The sequence below is a fragment of the Sparus aurata genome, chromosome 3 (genome assembly GCF_900880675.1).
Source record: "Sparus aurata chromosome 3, fSpaAur1.1, whole genome shotgun sequence".
Taxonomy (NCBI): Eukaryota; Metazoa; Chordata; class Actinopteri; order Spariformes; family Sparidae; genus Sparus; species Sparus aurata.
Genome location: NC_044189.1, coordinates 17,651,781 through 17,674,687, shown reverse-complemented (window position 1 = coordinate 17,674,687; position 22,907 = coordinate 17,651,781). Strand labels below are relative to the sequence as shown.

The 22,907-nt window shown below is 41.6% G+C and overlaps 1 protein-coding gene across 7 annotated transcripts in view; it reads left to right on the top strand.

Annotated features, from left to right (window-relative positions):
- Positions 1 to 22,907, top strand: part of gabbr1b (gamma-aminobutyric acid (GABA) B receptor, 1b) — a 133,570-nt gene that overhangs the window by 88,713 nt on the left and 21,950 nt on the right. For all 7 annotated transcript variants that reach the window (XM_030411982.1, XM_030411984.1, XM_030411980.1 and 4 more), the window contains 9 exons: positions 953 to 1,054; positions 1,957 to 2,022; positions 3,158 to 3,349; positions 4,839 to 5,084; positions 5,317 to 5,380; positions 7,657 to 7,734; positions 14,893 to 15,043; positions 20,583 to 20,715; positions 22,584 to 22,700. In XM_030411982.1, coding sequence (XP_030267842.1) covers positions 953 to 1,054; positions 1,957 to 2,022; positions 3,158 to 3,349; positions 4,839 to 5,084; positions 5,317 to 5,380; positions 7,657 to 7,734; positions 14,893 to 15,043; positions 20,583 to 20,715; positions 22,584 to 22,700 — 1,149 coding nt within the window. The remainder of the gene's footprint in view (positions 1 to 952; positions 1,055 to 1,956; positions 2,023 to 3,157; positions 3,350 to 4,838; positions 5,085 to 5,316; positions 5,381 to 7,656; positions 7,735 to 14,892; positions 15,044 to 20,582; positions 20,716 to 22,583; positions 22,701 to 22,907) is intronic.

Below are 22,907 nucleotides of genomic sequence, written 5' to 3'. Positions count from 1 at the left end.
CTGCGCTACATGCGCTATCTACATTACAGCTACACTACACAGAGTTTGGAAGAAAATACTCCTAATTTCCTGTGTTGCTCTATAGGAGTCATGGTGGATCATCAGACAAGTGGCTTGCACCTGAAGAAGGGAGGAGCCAAGCACATAAAAGAGCACCTCACTCACACATGTTTTTTTTTTTGTCTTTTGCTTAAAGATGTTATAAGTTAAAATAAAACCTTTTGATTTTGGCACCTTTTGTGTGTGTGAGCTTCCTCTGTTGTTACAAGTGGAGTTTGTAACACAGTGGAGATGTGAATTTTTGAAATGGTAAAACAAATGACTTCCTGTTATTGATGTGATTACTGTAACCATTCAGTAACAACTATTTAAATGAATGAATGTTGGCTAGTCTCTTTAGGGTCTCCTGTATGTGGACCATAGGGATTGTGACTGGTTCGCATAGAAGCATGGCATTTTCCAGCTTCTCCTCTGGCGCTTCGTGCCGTCCCTCCTGACCAGCCGGCTGCTGCTTGTTAATCTTGACAGCCCTAGTTCTTACATAAATTGATGGTTGTTTCCAAACCACCAGTGTGAATGTTTCTCCAGGACCATCAGTTCATTTTAAGAAAAAGTGACAAAGGCTGTGTCTGCAGCAGGCCATCATGGCTGAATGGGTTCTGTACAGGACTCTCACCCAGGGTTTGTATCCTGTTGATAAAAAAAATAAATCATGTCTGCCTTCCCTTGATTGGTTTTTCCCCCCTTTTCTTTTGTCACCTGCTGTTGGGACTGTTTGTTGGCATTATCACCATCATCCTTATAATCCAATAACCCATCTCTCTACCTTTTTCTATCTCAGTTGCTGTTTACTGTTCCTCCAGTTTCTCTCCCGCTCCTGTTTTGACGGCTGTCTCTCTTCTTCTGCCGTCCTCTGCTTGCTCACTATTGTTTGACTCTCTGTGTTTGACAGACTCTGGACGACCTGGAGGAGAGGGTGAAGGAGGCAGGGATCGAAATCAGCGTTCGTCAGAGCTTCCTTACCGACCCTGCTGTGGCCGTCAAAAACCTCAAGGTGCCTGCTCCCTCCATTCTCCTTATACATACCACCCCCCTTGTTAGCAACGTGACCAGAAGGGGTCGAGTGGTGGTTAAGTAGTTTTGTAGTATTGTGAAGCTCTTATTAAATAATGTAAATAAACAATAAGAATCAAATCAATCAAAACCTCTCCCAGCTTCTGCAAAGATGTAAAGTAACAGGAATAGGCTGCCTTCAGATCAGTGGCCTATTGGAGTAGCTACAACAAAATAAACACATGTAATATTATACACCCAGTATAGCATTTGGTTTTATGCTTCCTGCACGTGCATGGTAGTTTAAAATCTGACAAGCTCACTGTGACAACAAGACGCTAGGAAGATGCACACAGTCACTGCACCCACCTGTTTCTTTTAAAGGAATGGATCCAGCATGTATTTCCTCTTGAAATCACAAATTGTTGTGCTTTTTTTTTTTTTTTTTTTTTTTTTTACACATTTTGTGTACTGCTAAAACAAATGTAATATCTTATTCATATTAGTTGGTGTGTTTCGCATGTTTATTCAGGCATGTGTCAACTGGTCAGGGTCCAGCACTCACCCTGATACAGGGAGGTGTGCTGCTATTACTGAAAACACAAGGGTGTTGAAATCTTTATGTTAACCCTGTACCCACTGTCCTTCCAGTTCCAGTTCCTCTCCATTCACATGTGTTGGTCTGACTTGCTTCTAGTGTAAATGATTAATTGGCCGTTGCAGAAGAAACCATGGTAACAACATTGAATGTAACCCGGTGGAGAGGAAGTCTACCGCTGTGTGGCTAGAGACTGCATGGAGGTGTTGGCTCCTGTGCTCCCTGTCCACACTGCAGGGCCTTCAGCTGGTGCTTTTCATCTCAGCCTCATCTGTGACACTGTCCTTTATCTTTTCCCTTCCAAGCGCCAAGATGCCAGAATTATTGTTGGTCTGTTCTACGAGACGGAGGCCCGGAAGGTCTTCTGTGAGGTAAAGAGTTCTCCTGTTCCTTTGTTTAAAAGTACAGCCCCAACTTCCAGAAAGTTGCATAAAACGTCAGTAAAACAGAAAGTGATCATTTGGTAATTTTTATAATACATTCCATTTAAAACAGTGCAAAGACCATATATTTCCTGCTTGACCTCATCAGATTCATTGATTGTAGTAACTGCATATTCTTAATCTGTAAATATTTTGTCTTTGAAATATCAAATCCTTGTGTTTTTATCATGAAATCTCTGTTTCTCTTGCTTGAACTCGTTTAAAAGCTGTTTTTTTTTTTGGTTAACACCCATGCTCGACAGATAGCCTACTACACTAGCCCCATTCACAGTGCCCTTTAAATGCGGGGATCCTGCACCAATTCTCCGCATCCTCCTCAGTGTGAAAGTTTCGCTGAGGCTCTGATCGGAAGGAAGGATTGGGATGTCATCATTCTGGGTGCCAGATGTTGGTGCCAGTTCTATTGTAGTCTAAGGAAGATGCATGGACGAGCAGACTCCAACACAATGTGACCTTGGATGAAGAAATGCCCTTAGCTAATGAGAGAATACACTTTGCAGAACTGGCAAGTGCCTGATTTTTAAAAACACAGGCACGATAGTTTAGTGGCTGTTTCGAAAATAGTAGAAAATCCCAAATCGACAAATTTGACCATCTGAAACAAATACATCACAACAATCTGTGCCCCTTATCAAATCAACATGTTGCTGAAACCTTACTCCTGTCGTTACAAGATAGACTGGATCACTTTACTTAGCTAACGAGTTGCTTTAGTAAGGGTATTATCACAGATTATCGGACTTACTAGCTTCCGTGTTTATCATTGCTGCGATGTCTGGTGACATCAGAGCAACATGACTTGCATACAAATAAATCATTGAAACAAAATGTACCACACAAAACATTACCTCAGTATAGCACGTCAAAACACTGGTGCCTCCATCACACAGATTGATAACCTGTGAAACTGAGAGGGGGGACAAAGAGACAAAGGAGTGGTCTGCTTATTCTCCGCTAGCTGTGATGGTGTATGTGTTCGGTTTTCATATCTTTCTCCAGGCAACCCCACGTCCCCTCGACCTCACCCCCCCCCACGCTCATTTCTCCATTGTCCCTTTTTCAGGTGTACAAGGAGAAGCTCTATGGGAAGAAGTACGTGTGGTTCCTCATCGGTTGGTACGCAGACAACTGGTTTAAGATCAAGGACCCGTCGATTAACTGCACCGTGGAGCAGATGACGGAGGCTGTGGAAGGTCATGTGACCACTGAGATTGTCATGCTCAACCCGGAGACGGTGCGAGGAGCCTCCAACCTAGTAAGACAGTCGTTATAATGTGGCTGTTATGTAATGGAATGTCAGAATCTTACGCAGCTGCAGAGGCTGTTACGAATTTCTGATGATGCCGTTTTTATATCTTACTATAGCAGCAAGATATCTGTGCACTTGTCAGTTTGTTTTTCTTCCATGGCATTAGACACTACTAATCCCTGCAGCATTATCAGAGTTATGAGTTGTCCAAACAGGGAACTAAAATCCCCCTAGCTCTCAGAACATCATGTACCAGTGGTAAACGAACTGATGATGTGCCCCACCCCCTTCATACCCCCGGAGCTGAAGCTGTCGGGGCAGAGGTTCAGAGTCCCTTGAGCACAGAACTGAGAACACCTTTTTGATATTTGAAATGTTCATTGTTTGCATCCAAATGTGCTGTTAGAAGGAATATGTACTCCATTCATATTCTCAATCATTATCTGAAAACTCTGCATCTGTATTATTTTCACCAAAAGGATCAACTTAATAACGAACGGTTCAAAACTGAAACAAGTCGGCTGTCGAGTCTCAGCACATCAAATTGTGTGGAATATGAAAAATGACTGTAGCAGAATATAGTTCTGTATGAGAGATGGACAATCACACTGCCTTGGATATTTATCTCTTTAACTTAAGATGACTCTCTCCATGCTGTCAGTTATAGAAAGTATGAAATAAATATTGTTAATTCAACGGTTGCCTAACATAATCGTAAAATGAAAATGTAATGCCACAAGGTGCACAACAACATCCGCACAAAGTTGAATAGAATATACAGCAACAATTTGGCTTATACAATTTTCACAGGTAAATCAAGTTCAATCTGCTAAAATGTTACTGTTATTTTTCGCAAAAAATACTGCTTTTGTTCTAATGTGATTGAAATTGATAGCTCATTTTGATTGATGTTCGATTTAAAATCCAAATTGTTCCTACAGGTTTTGTGCCACCCATGAGAGCAGCAACAGATACCCAGACCCACATTTAGTACATATTTCAAGATCACTCCTTTGGTTCAACGTTAAAATATTCAAAAAGAAAAAAAAAAGAAACAACCTCAGAGGAGCACTTGAGTTATTTATTAGGGTTCCTACTCCCTCTCTGAAAGGACAAGTCTAACTGTAAGAGTGAAAGTTATCACCATTATACGTCACATGCTGTAAATGTTTGAATGTGCACTCAGCACAGTCAGACAGCTGGCTGTAGTTCAGGAAGGGGGGGTGGGCTCCTCGAGCTGCATGTCGAAGTGTCCTTGAGCAAGATACCGAACCCCAGATTGCTCCTGATGAGCAGTTGGCACCTTGCAGGCCATGGGTGAATGTGACGAATGTTGTAAAGCACTTTGAGTGGTCAGTAGGCTGGAAAAGCGCTCTAGAAATGCAATTTCCATGTCCATTCACCAGACCAGCTGATCTAGATGTACTCATGTAAGGGCTCAAACATGTCTTCGTTTAACCAAGTTTGGTCCGTCACCCTATACCTTCCTCTCCAGACCTCACAGGAGTTTCTGGCCCAGCTGATGTCTAAACTCGGGGGTAAAAATCCAGAGGAGACAGGTGGTTTCCAAGAGGCCCCGCTGGCCTATGATGCTGTATGGGCTCTAGCCCTGGCCCTCAACAAGACTGTGGGGCCTCTGAAGACCAAGGGCCACCGGCTAGAAGATTTCAACTACAACAACCGAGATATCACCTCTGAGATCTATCGAGCCATGAACACCAGCTCCTTCGAGGGAGTTTCGGTAAGTACAAAATCTGGAGGAGGGTGTGCAGAAAGTGAGAAAGGGTAGATTGTTCTGGATTGTAATTGGAGAGACAGAGAGAGAGACAGAGAGAGAGACAGAGAGAGAGACAGAGAGAGAGAGACAGAGAGAGAGAGAGAGAGAGAGAGAGAGAGAGAGAGATGGCATTGAGATCTGGAATGGAGGGGCATGTTACAAAATTAAATGTGCCTTTTTCCTTTTTTTCCTTCAGGGCCACGTTGTATTTGACGCTCAAGGTTCTCGAATGGCCTGGACTCTGATAGAACAGCTTCAAGGTATGCCACAGCACACGTCCCTGCTTTAAAATCAAATTAATTTTCATAATCAGCTTGTGGTCTTGTCCTTTCCATTAAATTGTAAATGTAAAAAAACTGATCGTCACAAATGTTCATGCATTTTGGCATCTCATTTCCTCATTTCTACTGAAACAACACTGATGTGCTTTCTACCATAAATGAAAGATGGCATAACAGCTCACTTAGGCCTCATTTCAAGATCAAACATGTTGGAACGTGTCGGCAAAGCCATTTTTAAAGGCTGCTAAATGCGGACTTAATCTGATTTTTTTTAGTTTATAATACTCTTAATACTCTTAACAACATGGCACAAAAATGCTTACTTTATGCAAATATATGTTTATTATTATTGAAACAATCCAAAACAATGATACATTTTGTGCAGAATATTCTCCAGCATAACCTCAAAGGTACTGAAACCAAAATGTCCCAATTAAAAGGAAATAACAAGAGTGAGAACTGAACATGAATTTCGTCTTAATAATATGTCCCCGATATAGTCAGTAATGCACATATGCAATGACTCCTGGATGTAACATTCCTTGGTAATACTAACACAATGTAGTGTCCAACTTTACACTTTTAGACTAACTAAACAATGTTAATCGGCCTGCAAACTTTAGCCACCCATTTAGCTGTCTCATGTAGAGTGGTCCAGGCGTCTCCATTGCTAACTATCCAGCCTGGTCTGCCTTTGGCGAGGGGGAGGAGGCCGCTCTGTGCATCAGTCAAACATATTCATTATACTTTTTTTTTGTTTTTTTAAAGATCCCAAAAGACTCTCCTGATCCCAAACTCGTCTTTGTCGGCTGTGCTAGCAAGCTAACAGCAACTACACTCAGAAGCAATCGTATTACTAAATCACCTGAGCAACAAATGATAATCCCTGTCAATCAGAAAACTCTGTATATGTGGAGACCACTCTGTAGACCGTTTCGACCTACAAAATCAGTCAATAATGTTATAAAGTTGTGTTTTTCTAAAAACGACACAAAGAATATCAGCTTCCACAACTGAGATCACTCTTTCACATGCTCCTGTGTTGCTCCGCTGTGTCTGCAGCCAAGTCCCTCTAAAAAAGAAAAAAAAGAACCCTCCTCCTCTACAAGTATCAAATTATTATTCTGAATGTCCCAACATGACCAGATTCATGTAGGGTGGTTGCATCTCTGGTTTTGATAGAATTGAATGGGTCGTTGATGAGCTACAGTTTGTTTGATGGTAATTGGAAGCGTGTTGGCCCTCGGCAGCTCTCTGGTTGAGTCTAAGCTAAGTGGAAAGATAGACATGGAAACAAAATGCTTGTTAAGGCTGCTTGTTATATTTTCCACATTAATGTGGCACCACTGCATTTCTAAGGACAGGACAGTACATACTAAGTAGGTGGTAATTACAAAGCATGGTATTTGAAATTTATTTGAAATTACTCCCTCACCACAGTGATTACCTCAAAATGCATTACTGAATATCCCTAACATTACTTAATAATACTAATGTTCTGCTATTTTCCAACAAGCCATATATAGATGTCAATTTCTTTAATACATTTCCAGGAAACTTCCAACTGGTTGCTGCTTAACTTCTTCTGATCATGACATTTTCATTCCCGACTAATTTCTCTGTTTTACTGAACTAAGACAAGCTTTAAGTCCCATTCCACTGTATTTGGCATTGGTATGATATTCCATATGTTTCTGACTCCTTTCCTGACAATGATGATAAGCGTGGCTTACCATCATGATCATCAGCCTGCTGGAGCTGAGTGTTGTTGCCTGCTGTGACTAACCCTGTGATCCAAGGTCCCGGCAGACTTCTGTAGGCTAACAGCACCACTGGCTGCACCTCTAATTGACAGCTAGTCAATACAGCCAAAAATAGTAACAGTAAAGAGTATATTGGGCAGCGGTCAGTGGTTATGTTGCTTGACAGGTGGCCATACTTAAGTTAAGCTCTAAAAGAAGCTTTGAAACTCAAACAAACATGGTCTAAAACATTTTGAATCCGATCAGAAGATACCTAATCAGAGAAGTGAACAAGATTATGGATCTAACAATATATTCAATGACAACTTTATCAACTTGCTCCTTGCTATGTGCACGTTTCGGTTCAAGGATGGTTGTCCAGCCCTACCTGCTGGAATAGTCAGCGTTCCGAGTTGAATATGTGAGAACCCAGTGTGACACTCTCTCTGTCTCCCCCCACCCAAACCCCCATCTCTCTCACTCTCTCTCTCTCACTCTCTCTCTCGCTCACAGGAGGGAGCTATAAGAAGATTGGATACTACGACAGCACTAAAGGCAATCTGTCGTGGTATGGGAACGACAAGTGGATAGGTGAGGGACATTCATCTTCCTCAGGCCCTTTCTTTCTCTCTTTATCATTGTCTGTTGCATTGCCTCGAACTTCTCCGCAGCCTCACCCTCTCTCCCTCTGACTCCTGTTGATTCCTCCTTACCGCCCTGTCCTCTACCCCCCCTCCCCCACTCTCTCCATCCAAGGTTAGCTGCGATTTGTCTCATCAGTCAATCAGTCGGCCAGGTTTTAGTCAGCATGCAAGAACCTTTCACAGCTCACCAGACATGCTAGAGATTCAGCGGCAATTAGTGCTACAGTAATGTGCTATGGAACAACAGTTTCATTCCATTAACTAATTAAAAATGAAAACCAGTTCAAATCCCCGGCAGCAATGCAGTCAATAGAAGAAGATGCTAAGTGACAAAGCAAAACACAAAACGATAAAGCAATTTATTTGCTGGTGTAATGGGATTTGGATCCACAGCCTTGACTTTGAGGAGTTAGATTGTGTTCTTTAATCAGTACAGAGGGGAGCTCTGTGTGCGTCCATGAGAGTTTTGCCTCCCTAAGCACTGATAAGATATAGAACTGTCAGTGGCCAATGCTCTGAATGTTGCACATGTGAATGGGGTGGATAAGGGTCGACCTTCAGTTTATTGTGTTTGGTTGAATGTTGGTCTGGCACAAGTGCTGTCTCACTAAAATGGAGAGGGGGTGGGTGACTCCATCACCAGCAGCGATGACAGCTTGACAGCTTAAGCTTAGTCAAGAGGGCAGCCCTGGATGGAGCTGGCCTTCTTGATGAGTTTATCAAGTCTCTTCGTACCTGCTGACGAGATGCTGCTGCTCCAGCAGACTACTCCATAGAGTGCTCTGATGCCACCACAGAGTCATAAAAAAAGTCCTCAGGATTGCCCCCTGCCCCCATAGATTATGTCCATCTAAGTGTTGGAGCACTGGGATGTCTCTCTGAAGGTCCTGTATTTGCTGGTGAGTGATTTACAAGCTTGTTCCGTGGTCTTAAATCTCCTGGTGGAGCATGCCAAGAACATTAAACATTATTTATAGATCCAGGAACACAGACCTGTTTGTCAGTAGGGATCAGAAGACAGCCTATAGGAGAAACCTAGCTTGGTTAACTAAATCTGTTCAAAAAAGGTAGTTCAAACAACTTTACAAAAGAAATTGTAAATATGACCTACTGACGGCCAAAGCACAGCAGTGTTGTCCAGTCTTTAAGTCCCACTGCTTTAACATTGTTTGTGCTGTTGTTGGTTTTAATCCCCCCCATGACGCCAGCGCTTTTTTCAATCCTTGCCCTATCAACTCCTCCAGTGTGGTCATGAGAACAATGATAATACAAAAGCTTCTTTATCATTTTACAACACCAGGGTTATAAAATGAAGGAGTTTAGTAACTTTAGGCTACATAAGAGAGTAAAAGTTCATAGAGTTCAGAGGATGAGTTGAGGAGTCTCACAGCCCAGGGAAAGACACTGCTTTCTGGCGACAGTGGATGGCATCAGACCAAACAGACTGTGGCTCGGGCTGGTGTTGTTTAGAATGTCCTTTTAGTGTTTCACTCGAAATGAACTGCAAACCATTTTCCAAGGTCAGCATAATATGCGTTATGTTTGTCCTGTTTGCACACGAATGTTATATTTTCCTCACACGCTAAGCAAACAAAATTTCCGTGCATTTCAGTGTGATAGTGTGTTATGAATCAACTCTCAGTGATTAGAGGCTAGCTTAAGATGGATGCTATATAGTTATTGTGAAGTTATTTTTTTTAATAATGACATGTCCACGGGAAGTCATTTTGCTACCAACCCCCTGAAAATGAAGCTGCTGATTCTCGACTGTTTCTCAGCCATGAAGACATGAGCCGAGCTGTAATGTCCACAGGTAGTGACGTCACTCCCATCTAATGTTAAAAGCTCTAAGCACTGATACATTGCAGGCTGTCTGCCAGCATTCGTTTTTTGTAACCAAGCCAGCAAAACAGCAAGGTCATCCAAGTGGCCCCTCGCTCTGGTATGACAAGACCTGAGGGAGAGCTGGTGGAAGGGACGACCTCCATTGCTTGTGGTGTTTGACCCTGCGGTCATGCTGCCTCAGTGACAGTGAGGCTGTCTGGGCCATCTGGACTGCGATCTGAAGTCAGCAGATGCGGTGGAGGAGTGAAACAATACTGGAAGCCAGTTTCATATGCGTGACAACCAGTTAACCTGAGGCACTAGTCAGGATTTCTTCCCTGCGCGGTGGATCAGCAGCATCTTTCCTAGCGGTGAACATCCAAAAATAGCCAGGACGGGGACATGACAGAATGAGGCCTCCTCAAGGTGACCAGCATTTTGCTGTAGATCGGTTGCTACATGTTGCTGTATCACAGCTCTGACTTCAGTTCAAGACATATTAGTTCTCTTCTCTAAATCCAATTTTCCACTCTTCCCTTTTATCTTGTTTCTCCCTTCTCTACTTCTTCTTGCTTTCTTTACAATCCCCTCCCTTTAATCCTTTCTTTAACTTCTAGCCTCGTCGTATCTCTCTCTAACTGCTCTCCACTGTCTCACTTTAATTTCCCAGTATTTGTTCACAGTCTCCTCTCCTCCCTTAATCTTTCAGTCTCCTTGACCACTGCTGCATTGCTGCCTCTCTCTTATATTGCCGTGGTAACCATTATGGGGCCAGTCACCATGGTAACATACTGTCCCGATTCCACGATCAAGGGCAGGGAGAGGTATTAGCAATGGAAAACGCATTTTCCCAAAGGACACCACTTATACACACACACACATGCACGCATGCACACACACACACACACACACACACACACACACACACACGCACACACACACACACACACACACACACACACACTATCTTTATGTAGCCCACACACACAGACATGGTTACACACCATCTGCCTTAAGCAGTTACAGTTACACCCATGTCATAAGTTTTAAGCCAATTTTATTTGTCAATTTAGAACACCAGGGTTGCTAAACAAAACTGAGTTTGAGTCATTTTATGCTACATCACAGAAAAAGATAAATAATGTGATGTGGGGAGGATGAATTGAGAGTTGCACAACCCGAGGAACGAAGCTGCTCTATAGTCCGGTGTTGCGGCAGCAGATACATCTCTATCTTTGTCAGATGGCAGCAGGGTGAACAGACTGTGGCTGTGGCTGTGGTCACATGAAACAAACTGATTTGTTTGGCCACAATGAGCAGCAATATGTTTGGAGGAGAGAAGGCAAGGCCTTAAACCCCGAGAACACCAGACCTACTATCCAGCATGGAGCTGGTGGTATTATGCTGTGGGGCTGCTTTGCTGCCAGTGGATCTGCTGCTCTAAAGACAGTAAATGGAATCATGAAGAAGGAGGATTATCTCCAAATTCTTCAGGAAAACTTAAAATCATCAACCAAAGATTGGCTCATGAGGGTGCTCTCTCTCTCTTTAGGATTAATATTGATAGGTTAAAAATTCCATTCCCCCCCTATTGTAGCTGTCGGTGAAGGGACAGTCAACAAGAGAGAGAGAGAGTAAAAGAGAGAACGTGTTCAAACAGTATCATTAATTAGCTGTTTCTTTGTGCCTCTCCCTGATGATTTGGAATGAACGCTCTAATTAATACATGTAAATAAATAATGCTCTTTTTGTAATGACAGTTTTAGTTTAAACTGCTAGCCTCCAGGCGTTGTCCAATGTGCTCCAGGCGCTGTGGATTTTTTAGCCTAGAAAAGCGCTATAAAACTGCAGACCATTTACCTTTCGATTTAAAAATTAAGCACTGAGGAACTCGTTCACTTGGTTTGTGGTATGTGTTTATGGGGTATTGAGAGCCAAGAACTTGCATCACTCAGACTGAATTAATTAATTTCAGACTATTTCCCCTTATCTGTGGCTGACTCTTCACATATAATTTATACGATATCCTTGCATCAGATCTTCTGTCAATTAAATTTGTTAACTGTGATTTTGTAGTTCTGGTCTGTACATGCAGCATGTCTGTCTGTCCTGGGAGAGGGATCCCTCCTCTGTAGCTCTTCCTTAGGTTCCATCTTTTTTACCCCTGTTGTAAAGGTTTTTAAACTTAATATGGCAAGTTTTCCCTCACTCGAAGCAAGGGTCCAAGGATAGAGGATGTTGTTCCCTGTACAGACTGTAAAGCCGGATGTGATTGTGATTTTGGTGCATATAGATAAAAAGGATTTGATTTGCTGCCCCAGGGTAACTTAATGCAAGTTACTTCATATAGATACTGACTATTCCAGATAGCCCAGGGTGAGTGTAATCCTCCCTACTTATCTGTGCATTATGCCGCATTGTTTCATTCAGGCATTAATGCTTTGCAACAGTAAATCTGTCAGATCTGGTCACCTTAATGTAATGAAGGATATTGTTTATGTATTTCAAAGATTTCTTATCCTGGCATCTGCCACACAGGTTTCCTGTGCTGTGTTCCCTGAGTCTGACATGAATCAAAAATAGCTGCTGTTGCTGCTGCTGAATAACAAACACTATGCTTTTGAAGTAAAATTCTCAAAGTCATCCTCCGCATCAGACTCTGAAGTGTGACACATAAGATCCTCAACTGCATACGAACCAGCAGCCTCAGCAGCCTCAGTAGCAACACATTTGCAATGCAAAAGAAGGCCCTGTTACTATATCGACCTTAGGATTCCATGGCAACATGGCTACTTTTAACATCTCAAACATGCCAAGACTCACAGATCTTACAATGCACTGCCTTGGGCTGCTCTGTCACTGCTCAAGCTTTAGATGATGCTAAATTGGCAGCAGTGGTGCACACACACTTCTATTCCCAAACATGCCCTGCCATGCAGAGCTCCCGTTGTAAATAGAATGCATCTTTAATGGAGCTAAATTTCATTTGTAGAGTTTGCGAGAGTAGCATAATGTTTGTGATAAAGGTGATGCTGAGATTTCTGCCAATAATCACAGTGCTTTTGGAGACTTTTTACAACCATCATTCATGAAGATGAATTTTTCAGATAATGATATGTGAGGGGCTTACAGTAATTTTTCCATGGGGTGCCATTAGCTGTGAGCACTACACAGTGTAAGGTTGTGTCCACATTTATGGTGATTCATATGAAAACACTAAGACCTTAACACTAATATGAGAAGGACAGGCTACTCAAAAGAAACTTCTGTCCCTTCCAATTCCTTATGATCACTCATTACCTGATGACCTGTTATTTTTTCACCTGTGTCAATGTGTTGGTGGGTTTGTTGATTTGTTAGTTGATTGGATTTTCTTTTTTGGCCTTATATGGCTTTATTGATAGGTCAGCTGAAGATATGACAGGAAACAGGGGGGGAGAGAGAGGGAGTGACACGCAGCAAAGGGACCCGGGCCGGGAGTCAAACCCAGGTCCGCTGCAGAGCCTCGGATCATGGGACACATGCTCTACCAACTGAGCTAAACGGCGTCCCGGTTGATTGGATTTTCAGCAGAATTACATAAAATAATCCTGAACATATTTTCGTGAAACTTTTGTGTAGGATAGACAGCAAGCATCACATCACGAAAATGTTGTTGGTCAGATGCAATTATGTCCCTGACCATCACCACATTAATTGTGATGGTTTAAGAACAACAGAAGGTTACAAGGTAAATGTATATCATAAAAAATAATGAAATTGAGCAGTCTCAAAGCCTGATGAGTGAAACTGCTCTGTAGTCTGGTGGTACAGCAGCAGATACTTCTGTATCTGTTTGCCAGATAACAGCAGGGTGAACAGACAGTGGCTGGGAGGGTGTTGTCTTTTAGCGTCCTTTGGGCAGAAGTCTCACTTCACTGATGTCCATGATGCTCTGTAGATGGTACCACTGATACCACTGAGGTGGTATTAATAACCCGCTGTCCTGTCCTGTAAAAGTTAACAAAAATCTGGCTCTGTAATTTAGCCTTCCTAAGTTTGTGGAGAAAGTAGACCCTTTTCTGTGCTTTTTTAACCAGGGTGTAGGTGTGCGATGACCATGGCAGGTTCTCTGTCATGTTGATTACCAAGAACCTCTAACCGTTGACCTGCTCCACCTCATTTCCACTGATGTAGACAGGGGTGTGTGTCTTTGCCTCCTTTTCTAAAATCAACAATCAGCTCCTTGGTTTTGCTGATGTTAAGCAGGAGATAGTTCTTTGTGCTTCAAGGGTATGGATTTCCTTACGATATGAACTCTCATTGATGTTTATAATGCAGCCGATGATGATGGTGTTGTCTGCATACTTCACAGTAGAGTTCTCCTGATGTCTGGGAGAGCAGTTAGGGTGTGAAGTGTGAACAGGAGGGGTCTGAGCACACAATCCTGGGGAACTCCGGTGTGACTGCAAAGCCAAACTCTCTGGAGTCTGCTTGTGTTGAAGTCCTATGTCCAGCAGCCAAGAGTGTTTAGTTTTCCAATCAACTCAGTGGGTGAGATTGTGTTGAATGCTGAGCTGAAGACAATAAGCATCCTGATGTAGCTGTTCTTTCTCTCCAGGTGCATGAAGACTGAGTGAACAGCTAAAATTACTCTTGACCGTTTGATTTGAGCATCGGAGAGCTAAAGACAGAACATGGTCCAGAACCATGGTTTCAGATGGGAAGGGAGAAAAATAATATATGGCTTCCAATGTTGTGAAGGGTGATAAAAAGATGTAATTGCCCACTTATGAGACCTTTCCTCTGGTGCTTTTGGCTGTGCAGTAAAGTGACACTTCGTTATCTACTTTGCTGGTAGTAATAGTTGTCCGGTGTCTTTCATGGAATACATCACATCGGTACTGCTTTGCAAAATCTGGAAATTGCTTATGAATAATTCAAAGTTGAGGTCAGTGAATTAAATGAGCCAAGAAGTGAAAGGCATTTTTTTCTCCTCTGTCCTGAGCTGTGTCTGTGTAGCCATCGGTGCTGGTTGTGATCCGAACGTTAAGTGAAGCTTGGTAATAGAGCCTCACACTAAGTGACTGTGTTTGATTCACTACAAACATCAATAAGACGTGAGGGCTGAGGCATAGCTAGACACTGTACTGATAGTTAGACCAGTAGTCAGAGCAAACACTGGGAGTGCATTTAGTTTTTTTCTGCTCTATTTGCTCGCAAGTTTTCCTTGATCTTGCTCATCTTAGCAGTTCCCTACTATCTCTTCATGCTTCACATTATTCCCCCTGTGCTATTCTAGGACCAGGACCCCCTGCAGACCAGACCGTGGTCATCGAGGAGTTTCGCTACCTGTCCCAGAAGCTCTTTGTGTCCGTGTCCGTCTTTGCTGGGTTGGGAGTCCTGCTTGGAATCGTTTGCCTCACCTTCAACATCTATAACAGCAACGTTAGGTACATAGACTCACTTACATGAACTCATTTTTACTACAAGATTGTTTAAAGTTACAACAATTATTATTTGTGTATGAATCACATGAGCCATTTAGACCAATGTGTCTTTTATGCAACAGTTCTTTACAGCTTTATTCCGACATGGAGGAACATTTATGGAAATGAACACTACTTGAGCAATATTTGGTACCTGGTGCGCAACATAGAGCACAAAGATGGTGAGAGAGCAAGAAGTTAAAAAACAGAATTACAAAAACAGGAACGGATAATGTTCCTGTTGTCTCACAGACTGCATCACTGATGGATTTTAAAGCCTAAATTAATGACCTAAATGTTTTTTTTCCTGGATCAATCAAACTTTATTAGAGAGCAAATAATGTTGCCTGCTTCAGAAAGTCAGACATGCACAAGCACTAAATGACAAGATTAAGCTCCAACTCTCATTCAATTCTGATTACATGCATTACATACTTTCATTTATATTATTATATTGTAAGTGTTACAATCAAAAAAACAAGAGAATTAGAGAATGTAATGCCTCCTTGCCAGCAATGTCTTTTCAGGTTGCCTGTCAGCCTTTTTTTTGTGAACATGATATCTCAGTAAAGCCTTAAGGGAATTTTTTTCACATCTGGCACAAACATCATCTTGGACTCGAGGAAGAACTGATTATAATTAGTTGGTGGTCAAAGATCAGGGTCGAAGCTACGAGCTCACAAAACATGTTTTAGCCAAAGAGCTAAAGAATTCATACACTATTCAATTTCTCACAAATGTCTGACAGAATAAATTAATGAAGACAGAATAATATTAGAATAAATTATTGAAGTGAGGACATTTTATATCCAAAAGGTCAAAGGTCAACTTCACTGTGACATCTTAATATTCTGCAAAAGTCTGTGTAATGGTCGTTGGTCATAGTGAATTGTTGACACTAGTATTGGGTGCTCACTTTGAAACTGTGCTGATTGTAGAGCTCTTCTGTGCTGCTGGGTTGAACATGCGTGTGAAGCATCCACATTTTAGAATTTGGAGTGTTCAAACATGTGAATGCATAAAACTAATTTAACTGTTCGTTTTCCTTAGTGAACGTACAGACTGATAGATACACAACAGTGGTCCACCATAAGCTCATTGATTTTGATGATGTTGACCTTCAGGTGATTGTAGATGTACCATGTGGTGCAGCTCTCTGTCAGACTGCATGTTTCTCACTACAATTCACTATTCACTGGAATCAAACATGTCAATAAAGTGAGAACTTCCATTTCCCCCCAAAATTGACTTTCAAGACATGGTTGTAAATTGCAACTTGACTTGTGTGTGGAGGTGTAAAACTGTGAGGTGATAGTTTCTGAGGTTCTGTCAGTGGAGAGCCTGTTCCTCCATTTTGGAGCCAAGACAGCAAACTGTCATATTTTGCTGAGCAGTAGGCTGACCCCCTTTGTAGTGAGTAGCAAGCAGATTGGCAGTGGCAGAGCTTCATGGACAGATGTGTGTTGTTGTTGTATGGTTTGACCAGGTCCTTGATGTAAGATTAGCCATTCACAGCATTATAGTTAAGTCCCAGTGTCTTGTATAGGGTTTTGATCAGCCACAGGAAGCCAGCCAGCATTCTGGATGACCTGTAGGGACTGGATGGCACATGCAGGCAAACCAGATAAGAATGAGTTGCAGTTGTCTAGGCACAAGATGACAAGAGCCTGGTCCAGAGCATGCCACCTTCTGGGTGACGGGTGGACATATCTTCCGGATGTTGTGAAGAATTAATCTGTAGGAGAAAGATCGGGTTGCCACTAAGTTTTCATTGGTAATGGGGGGGGGGGGGGGGGGGGTCAAATTTGCCGATGCCTTCCCTGGAAGGAGGATCAGCTCTGTGCGGGCACCTGGGTTTCAGACCAGGAAAAAGTTAACAAATGTATTAGCTTTATATTTATAGCTTACATGCTGTAAAAGAAAAAAATCTGCTTGGTATATGATATGATATCAACATGGGAGGGCTTTGCTGGTTGCTGGTCACATTATTACTATGTGTTTTATTACTCAACACTGCTATGTGAAGTGTTGAGTACTTTGCCAAGTGTTAATACTGTATGTCTGTTTTTTTTACTCGATAACCATACAAGATGCAGCTAGAAAAAACTTTCCAGTTTTGTAGTTGAGAATAAACTGAAGCCCAAGTTTGAAGCTGGGTGTGGTCTCATGTAATATGTAGAATATCACTGAGTAGGGTTGTATTGTGAACATGTCAATGGGTGTAACAGCTGGTGCAACTCATCCACTCATACTAAAGTAATCCCTTTCACTTATTACTTATTGCCCATTTGACCTATGTAGTGGAATCATTCACTGCAGAGACCCTGCCCTGAGCCTGTGTTGTGTTATTATTTTGCTGTGTATGGGGTGTTTCAAGAGTCCAAGGTGTTGATCGGGCCTCCAAATTCCCCAGATCCCTATCTGATTGAGTATCTGTGGGGTGGGCCACTGCCTACACTCAACTAAAATTATTTAATATGAATGCATTTTGGAGGAATCTATGTAATATTCACAGTACTCGGTCTGAATGTTGATGGTGACTCGTAAACAGGCATGTATGGGGCAGACAGTTGAATCCAGACTGCAGTTTATATTCCTGAGAGACAGCTGATGCTCTGGACTGTGTGGCAGCAGGAGGATAAAAGTGAAGAGCTTTGTGTCTCTGTTTGTTAGGTGCACTGGGAGATAGAGCCCTTGACAGACACAAATATCCTTCTGCGCATGGTAGTGTGGGTTTTTGAGTGTACAAGCCTGTAGTGTGTGTGTTTTCTGAGTGTGTGTGTTTGCGGTTTCGTTTAGTATATAAAGAAAGGGTAACTTCTCCAAGCTGCAGTGGCACAATGTTGTTGTAAGAGAGCTCTGTAAGCAGAATTGGAACTGAAATGCCAGTTGAAGAGTAATAAAGAAGAGCAAATAAATTACCAGATGATGTGTAACCACTGTGGCAGATCTAACCCTTCTAGGATTGAAAGGATTAGTTATAAATTCATCTAGCCATCCATACATCTTCTTCCGCTTATCCACGGTCGGTTCGAGGTGGCAGTAGACTTAGCAGGGTACTCCAGATATTCTTCTCCCCAGCAACACTTTCCAGTTCCTCCTGGGGGATCCTTAGGCATTCCTAGGCCAGAAGAGATATATTATCCCGGCAGCGAGTTCTGGATCTGCCCTGAGGTCTCCTCCCAGTTGCCCAGAGAACCTCCAAAGGGAAGCATGCAGGAGTCATCCTAATCAGATGCCCAAACCTCCTCAACTGGCTCCTTTCAAAGCCTTTCGAACCCTCATCCCAACCGCTTCACACTGAGCTGCAAACGGCCCCAGTGCCGGATGGAAGCCAGCAGAACCACGTGATGTGCTGAAAAGTAGAGATGTAATTATGAGAGAGCTGCAATCTGCATTGTTCCTCCTGAATTTGGGGCTCAACAGTCAGTTGAAGCTTCCTTTCCAGAACTATGGAATAAACGTTCCCAGGGAGGCCCTCCCTGAAGAGGACGTTTTAGTTGGGTTCAGGATAGGGCTGGGTCGACGCGTCGACGTAATCAACATAATCAACGACATAAATTCGTCGACATGAATAATTTGCATTAACGCGTCGTCCCAAACAACCAAGGGGGTAGGCGAATATCCAGAATTGGTAGGACCTGCGGAGGCTTAGAATATCAACCCTTTGCTAGCCCCATTGAACGGCCATTCATTTGGGATCTTTTTGAAAGATCCCAAATGATCAAAATCAGTCTATTCGTCCATTTCTTTTAGGTCTATGCAAACAACTAGGTTACTAGATTAACTCTTGTCCCACTCCAATTTTTCTTCTCTTATTTCAACACTGAAAAGCGTTAAGCATGAGAAGGCTGTGCTATCCAGCCAATAAGTAAATGACTGATAATTACTGATAATTGATGCTCCATCATAAGAAAGTAGAATGCAGTGTCTTTTTACATTTCAAATAAGTTTGATTTTAAGTGACTTTTTTCAGGAATAAAAGTCAGCTGATGTTTACTGTTTAACAACAGACAATTGTATTCACAAAAATGTTCTGTGCTGTAAGAAAATTACTTGAGATAGCCAATAACTCCAATGATATTTCATTCACTTCGAGTTTTATATTCATGCACATAATCATTTCTGTCACACAAAGACAGGTGCTAGTTTTCACAAATGGTAGATATCTCTTTTTGAACAAAACTGTTCATGTTTTAATATCACCAGTTTATGGACTTGCAGTATATATCAGATAATTTGTCAGCAATAGTGTTTTGCATTTAAATACTGTAGCAGTGTATTTATATTGCAAAACAATATAGTTATTCATTTTAAAGGAAAGCTTTCGTTGTGTTTTTTTCATATTGCATTGCAATAGCCTGTGTAAAGTGATCGTATACCAGACAAGTAATCAGTGCTGATAATACTCTATGCTAATAGATTAAGGAGTGATGATAATACAGTACATGCTTTGAATTCCATATCTATAACATGCAGTTTTTGAAGTAGACCGCATTGCATTGATAGAACGTTCATTACAACCGAGAGACTTGAAACTTAACTTGGACTCGAGCTCAAACACTTGAGACTTGACTTGGTTTTGCAAAACACGACTTGTGGGCATCTCGACTGACAGCAGTCGAGATGCCCGTTAAAGTGTAAGACATAAAAGTATTAAAATGTCAGTAAACAAATACAATCAAGTGAATTTACATGTAAGTTAGTAAGTTATTAGCTGCTGAAATGTCAGTTAATGTGTAAAAGATGAGAGTACATACCAGTTCCAGGATGTTAAGAGACCAAATTTGACCTATATTCAAAACCACTAAGTCTATATGTTTTATATTCTATCTCTTGTAAGAGTTTAGCCTTTCTTCCAGGCATCTATATTTATCCATTCATTTGCTTTTTATAAATGAAAATCTACAATTGAATAACAGTGAACATCATGCCTGTTCCATCTTCTCAGCAAAGAGTCAGTAGTCAAGGCTACTCTGCCTCCAGAAGATCAGCTATTGCCAGTATCCACAGTTTAATGTAAGAAAAACCCTGTTAACAGTGAGTGTCAGTAAAGGCCAATTCAGAGTTTCCATGTCAGCCTATCTGGGAGGGCCCATTTTGGTCCTTGTGAAGTAAATATTTGTCATATTGTCAAGCATTGCTACTAAACAACCATAACTTTAAGCCCAATCCCAATACACCCCTTGTTCCAACCACCTAGTTTGTTTGTAAGTACTGACAGCACTTAAAATGTCAGTAGAAGTCTAAGACCTGAACGCAGTTGAACAGTAAGCTAAAGTAAGATGTCTGTCACTTGAAATGTAACAGGTACATATATTGTATACCTACTGTATATCTCCTTTATGAATGAGTTTGGCCTTATTTAACCTTGACCCTATTTCCAGGCAGCCATTTTATCCATTAATGGTATGAGTCTATTGTTTGCCTTTGTTTTTTTTCATGATTATGTACATGTTTGTAGTAATCTCCATTTATTTATTTATTTTTGCCTTTGCTCCAGGTACATTCAGAACTCTCAGCCCTATCTTAACAACATGACCGCAGTGGGCTGCATGATGGCTCTGGCTGCTGTCTTCCCTCTGGGCATAGATGGCCTTCATGTTCACAGGAGACAGTTCCCTGTCATTTGCCAGGTACAATTCAAAGTTGCTCAAAACACACCGATTTGAATCCAGACTCTGAATTTCAGTTTATGGGCGTCCATAACCGGAAATAAAAGATCGATTGAAACCAGCCCTCAATTCTCGACAATCGTCAAAGAGGTTCTATGTTGCAGTGCTCATCAAAGTCCAGACTTTGATCCACATTTGGATTGAACTGCAAGTCATTTATCTTGATCAATTGTTAGTGGTGCTGAATACACACAATAGCCCAAAATATTTTTTTTACAGCCATCCCGTCCACGGATTATTGTGGTTTAATGTGGCTTATTATCCTGGCAACATTCTGGTGACGTTTACAGCTGGAGAGAGTAGAGAGAGTGTTGTGTGTTGTTACTGCTGAGTTCATGCACGTTACACAGGAGAATTTGCTGTCAGCTCCTAAGTCACCAATTCATAATGTGTCTCACTTTCTACATTACATCATTTTTACAACTACTGTAAATATAGTTGTAAGAGGATGTCTGAGTCAGAGTTTGCCAAGTGGCAAACATAATTTCCATGTGGTGAGTTTATCTGGTGTGATGCTTCATCACACTTACAAACTGGCGTTTTGCCATGTTTTGGTGTCGTTTATCTCAATAGATTAATCTCTCCCCTGTTGTCAGTGGAGTTTGACACACTTCAAGGTGCATTTAGATGCACATCTCAAACTCTGAAATCTGTAACTTCATACGGCAAACTTGATACGTGAGCCCAAAAATAGGGACTTCAGGTGTGTTCAAGTTCACCTTGTAAAAAGTGGCAATGACAGTTCAGTGCATAAAAGTCTAAATCTAACAATGTTTTAGCCCTCAGTTCGGAAATTTTATTTTCTATTTTTAAATCAAAAGTTGAATTTGATCGTGACCTTAATATCGAAAGTCAAATCAAATCATGGATTTGGAAAATTGTGACACCCCTATCAATTTACTATGGGAAGAAGGCTTTAAACAATGATTATTGTCATAGTCAATTTGATTTACTGTTCACACTACGTCAAAAATGACAACAGTTTCCCTTGACAGATGATAACTAGTAGTCTAACAAATCAACCAACTCATTGTCCTCAAGGTCCATTTTATCTAGATCTTTTAAGTATTTCACATTAACTAGAAGTTGTCATGAAGATGGATCTGCTATGTGCTCAGTAGCTGCTTATCTGATCTTTTTACTAGTTTAACAATTAGGCTGAAATTAGGAAATACCCCCTAAATTGTTACTCTCCATTATACACCATGAACAAGTGCAAATGAATTACACTTCATGCACGGCCAACATTCAACAGACACAGGGCAACTGTCACCTGTGTTTCTTGTCACCTCAGACATTGAGTTCAATATCCTCTCTCTTTTTTATCTAATACTCCAACATTTCACTTCCCCTCAAACCAGAAATAGTAAAAAAAAAATGTACTTACTGCAAATAGAAACTATTCTTTTGACCATGTAATGCCAGTGAGTCAGGAATACCAGCGGAAAAGACATCTGGCAAACCAGCTCAGTCCATACTAATATGCCTATTGTTATTGTTGGTAGTTTACAGGTGATATGTGCCCTTTGGGAACATGCCATTATAATATCATTGTGGATCGATGCCTCTATTTGCAGACGAAAGTGTCACTACTCTACCCATCCATGTGTCTTTAGTGGCAGTTGTTGTTCACTGCAGTAAAGGCAGACATAAAGTATGAAAAAGAGATAGACAGCCTCAGTGAAGGTTATTTTCATTTCAGTGTCATTCATGACACAGTGAACACCATTAAACTTTAACGAGGCTTAATGAGTGAGGAGCTGATTTGATTAATCTCTTTGATATATTAATCAGATTCATTATAAAATCTTTCTTTTCTCCTCTGCTAGTTTCGCCTGTGGCTGCTAGGTCTGGGTTTCAGCCTCGCATACGGCAGCATGTTCACCAAGATCTGGTGGGTCCACACCGTATTCACTAAGAAGGATGAGAAGAAGGATAAGAGAAAGGTAAATGTTATGGTTATTGAAGTTGTCGGTTTTTGTTCCGGGAGTGAACAATTAAGTCCACCCTGAGCGGGTCAAGTCCACAACGGCCAGTCTGTGCAGTGTGGACTGAACAGGTGCCAGTTCATCTCCTTAGCACTGCTGATGTGCCCATGAGCAGGGTACTAAACTCCTAACTGCTTGGGACCGTCTGACTTTTGCCCAGTTCAC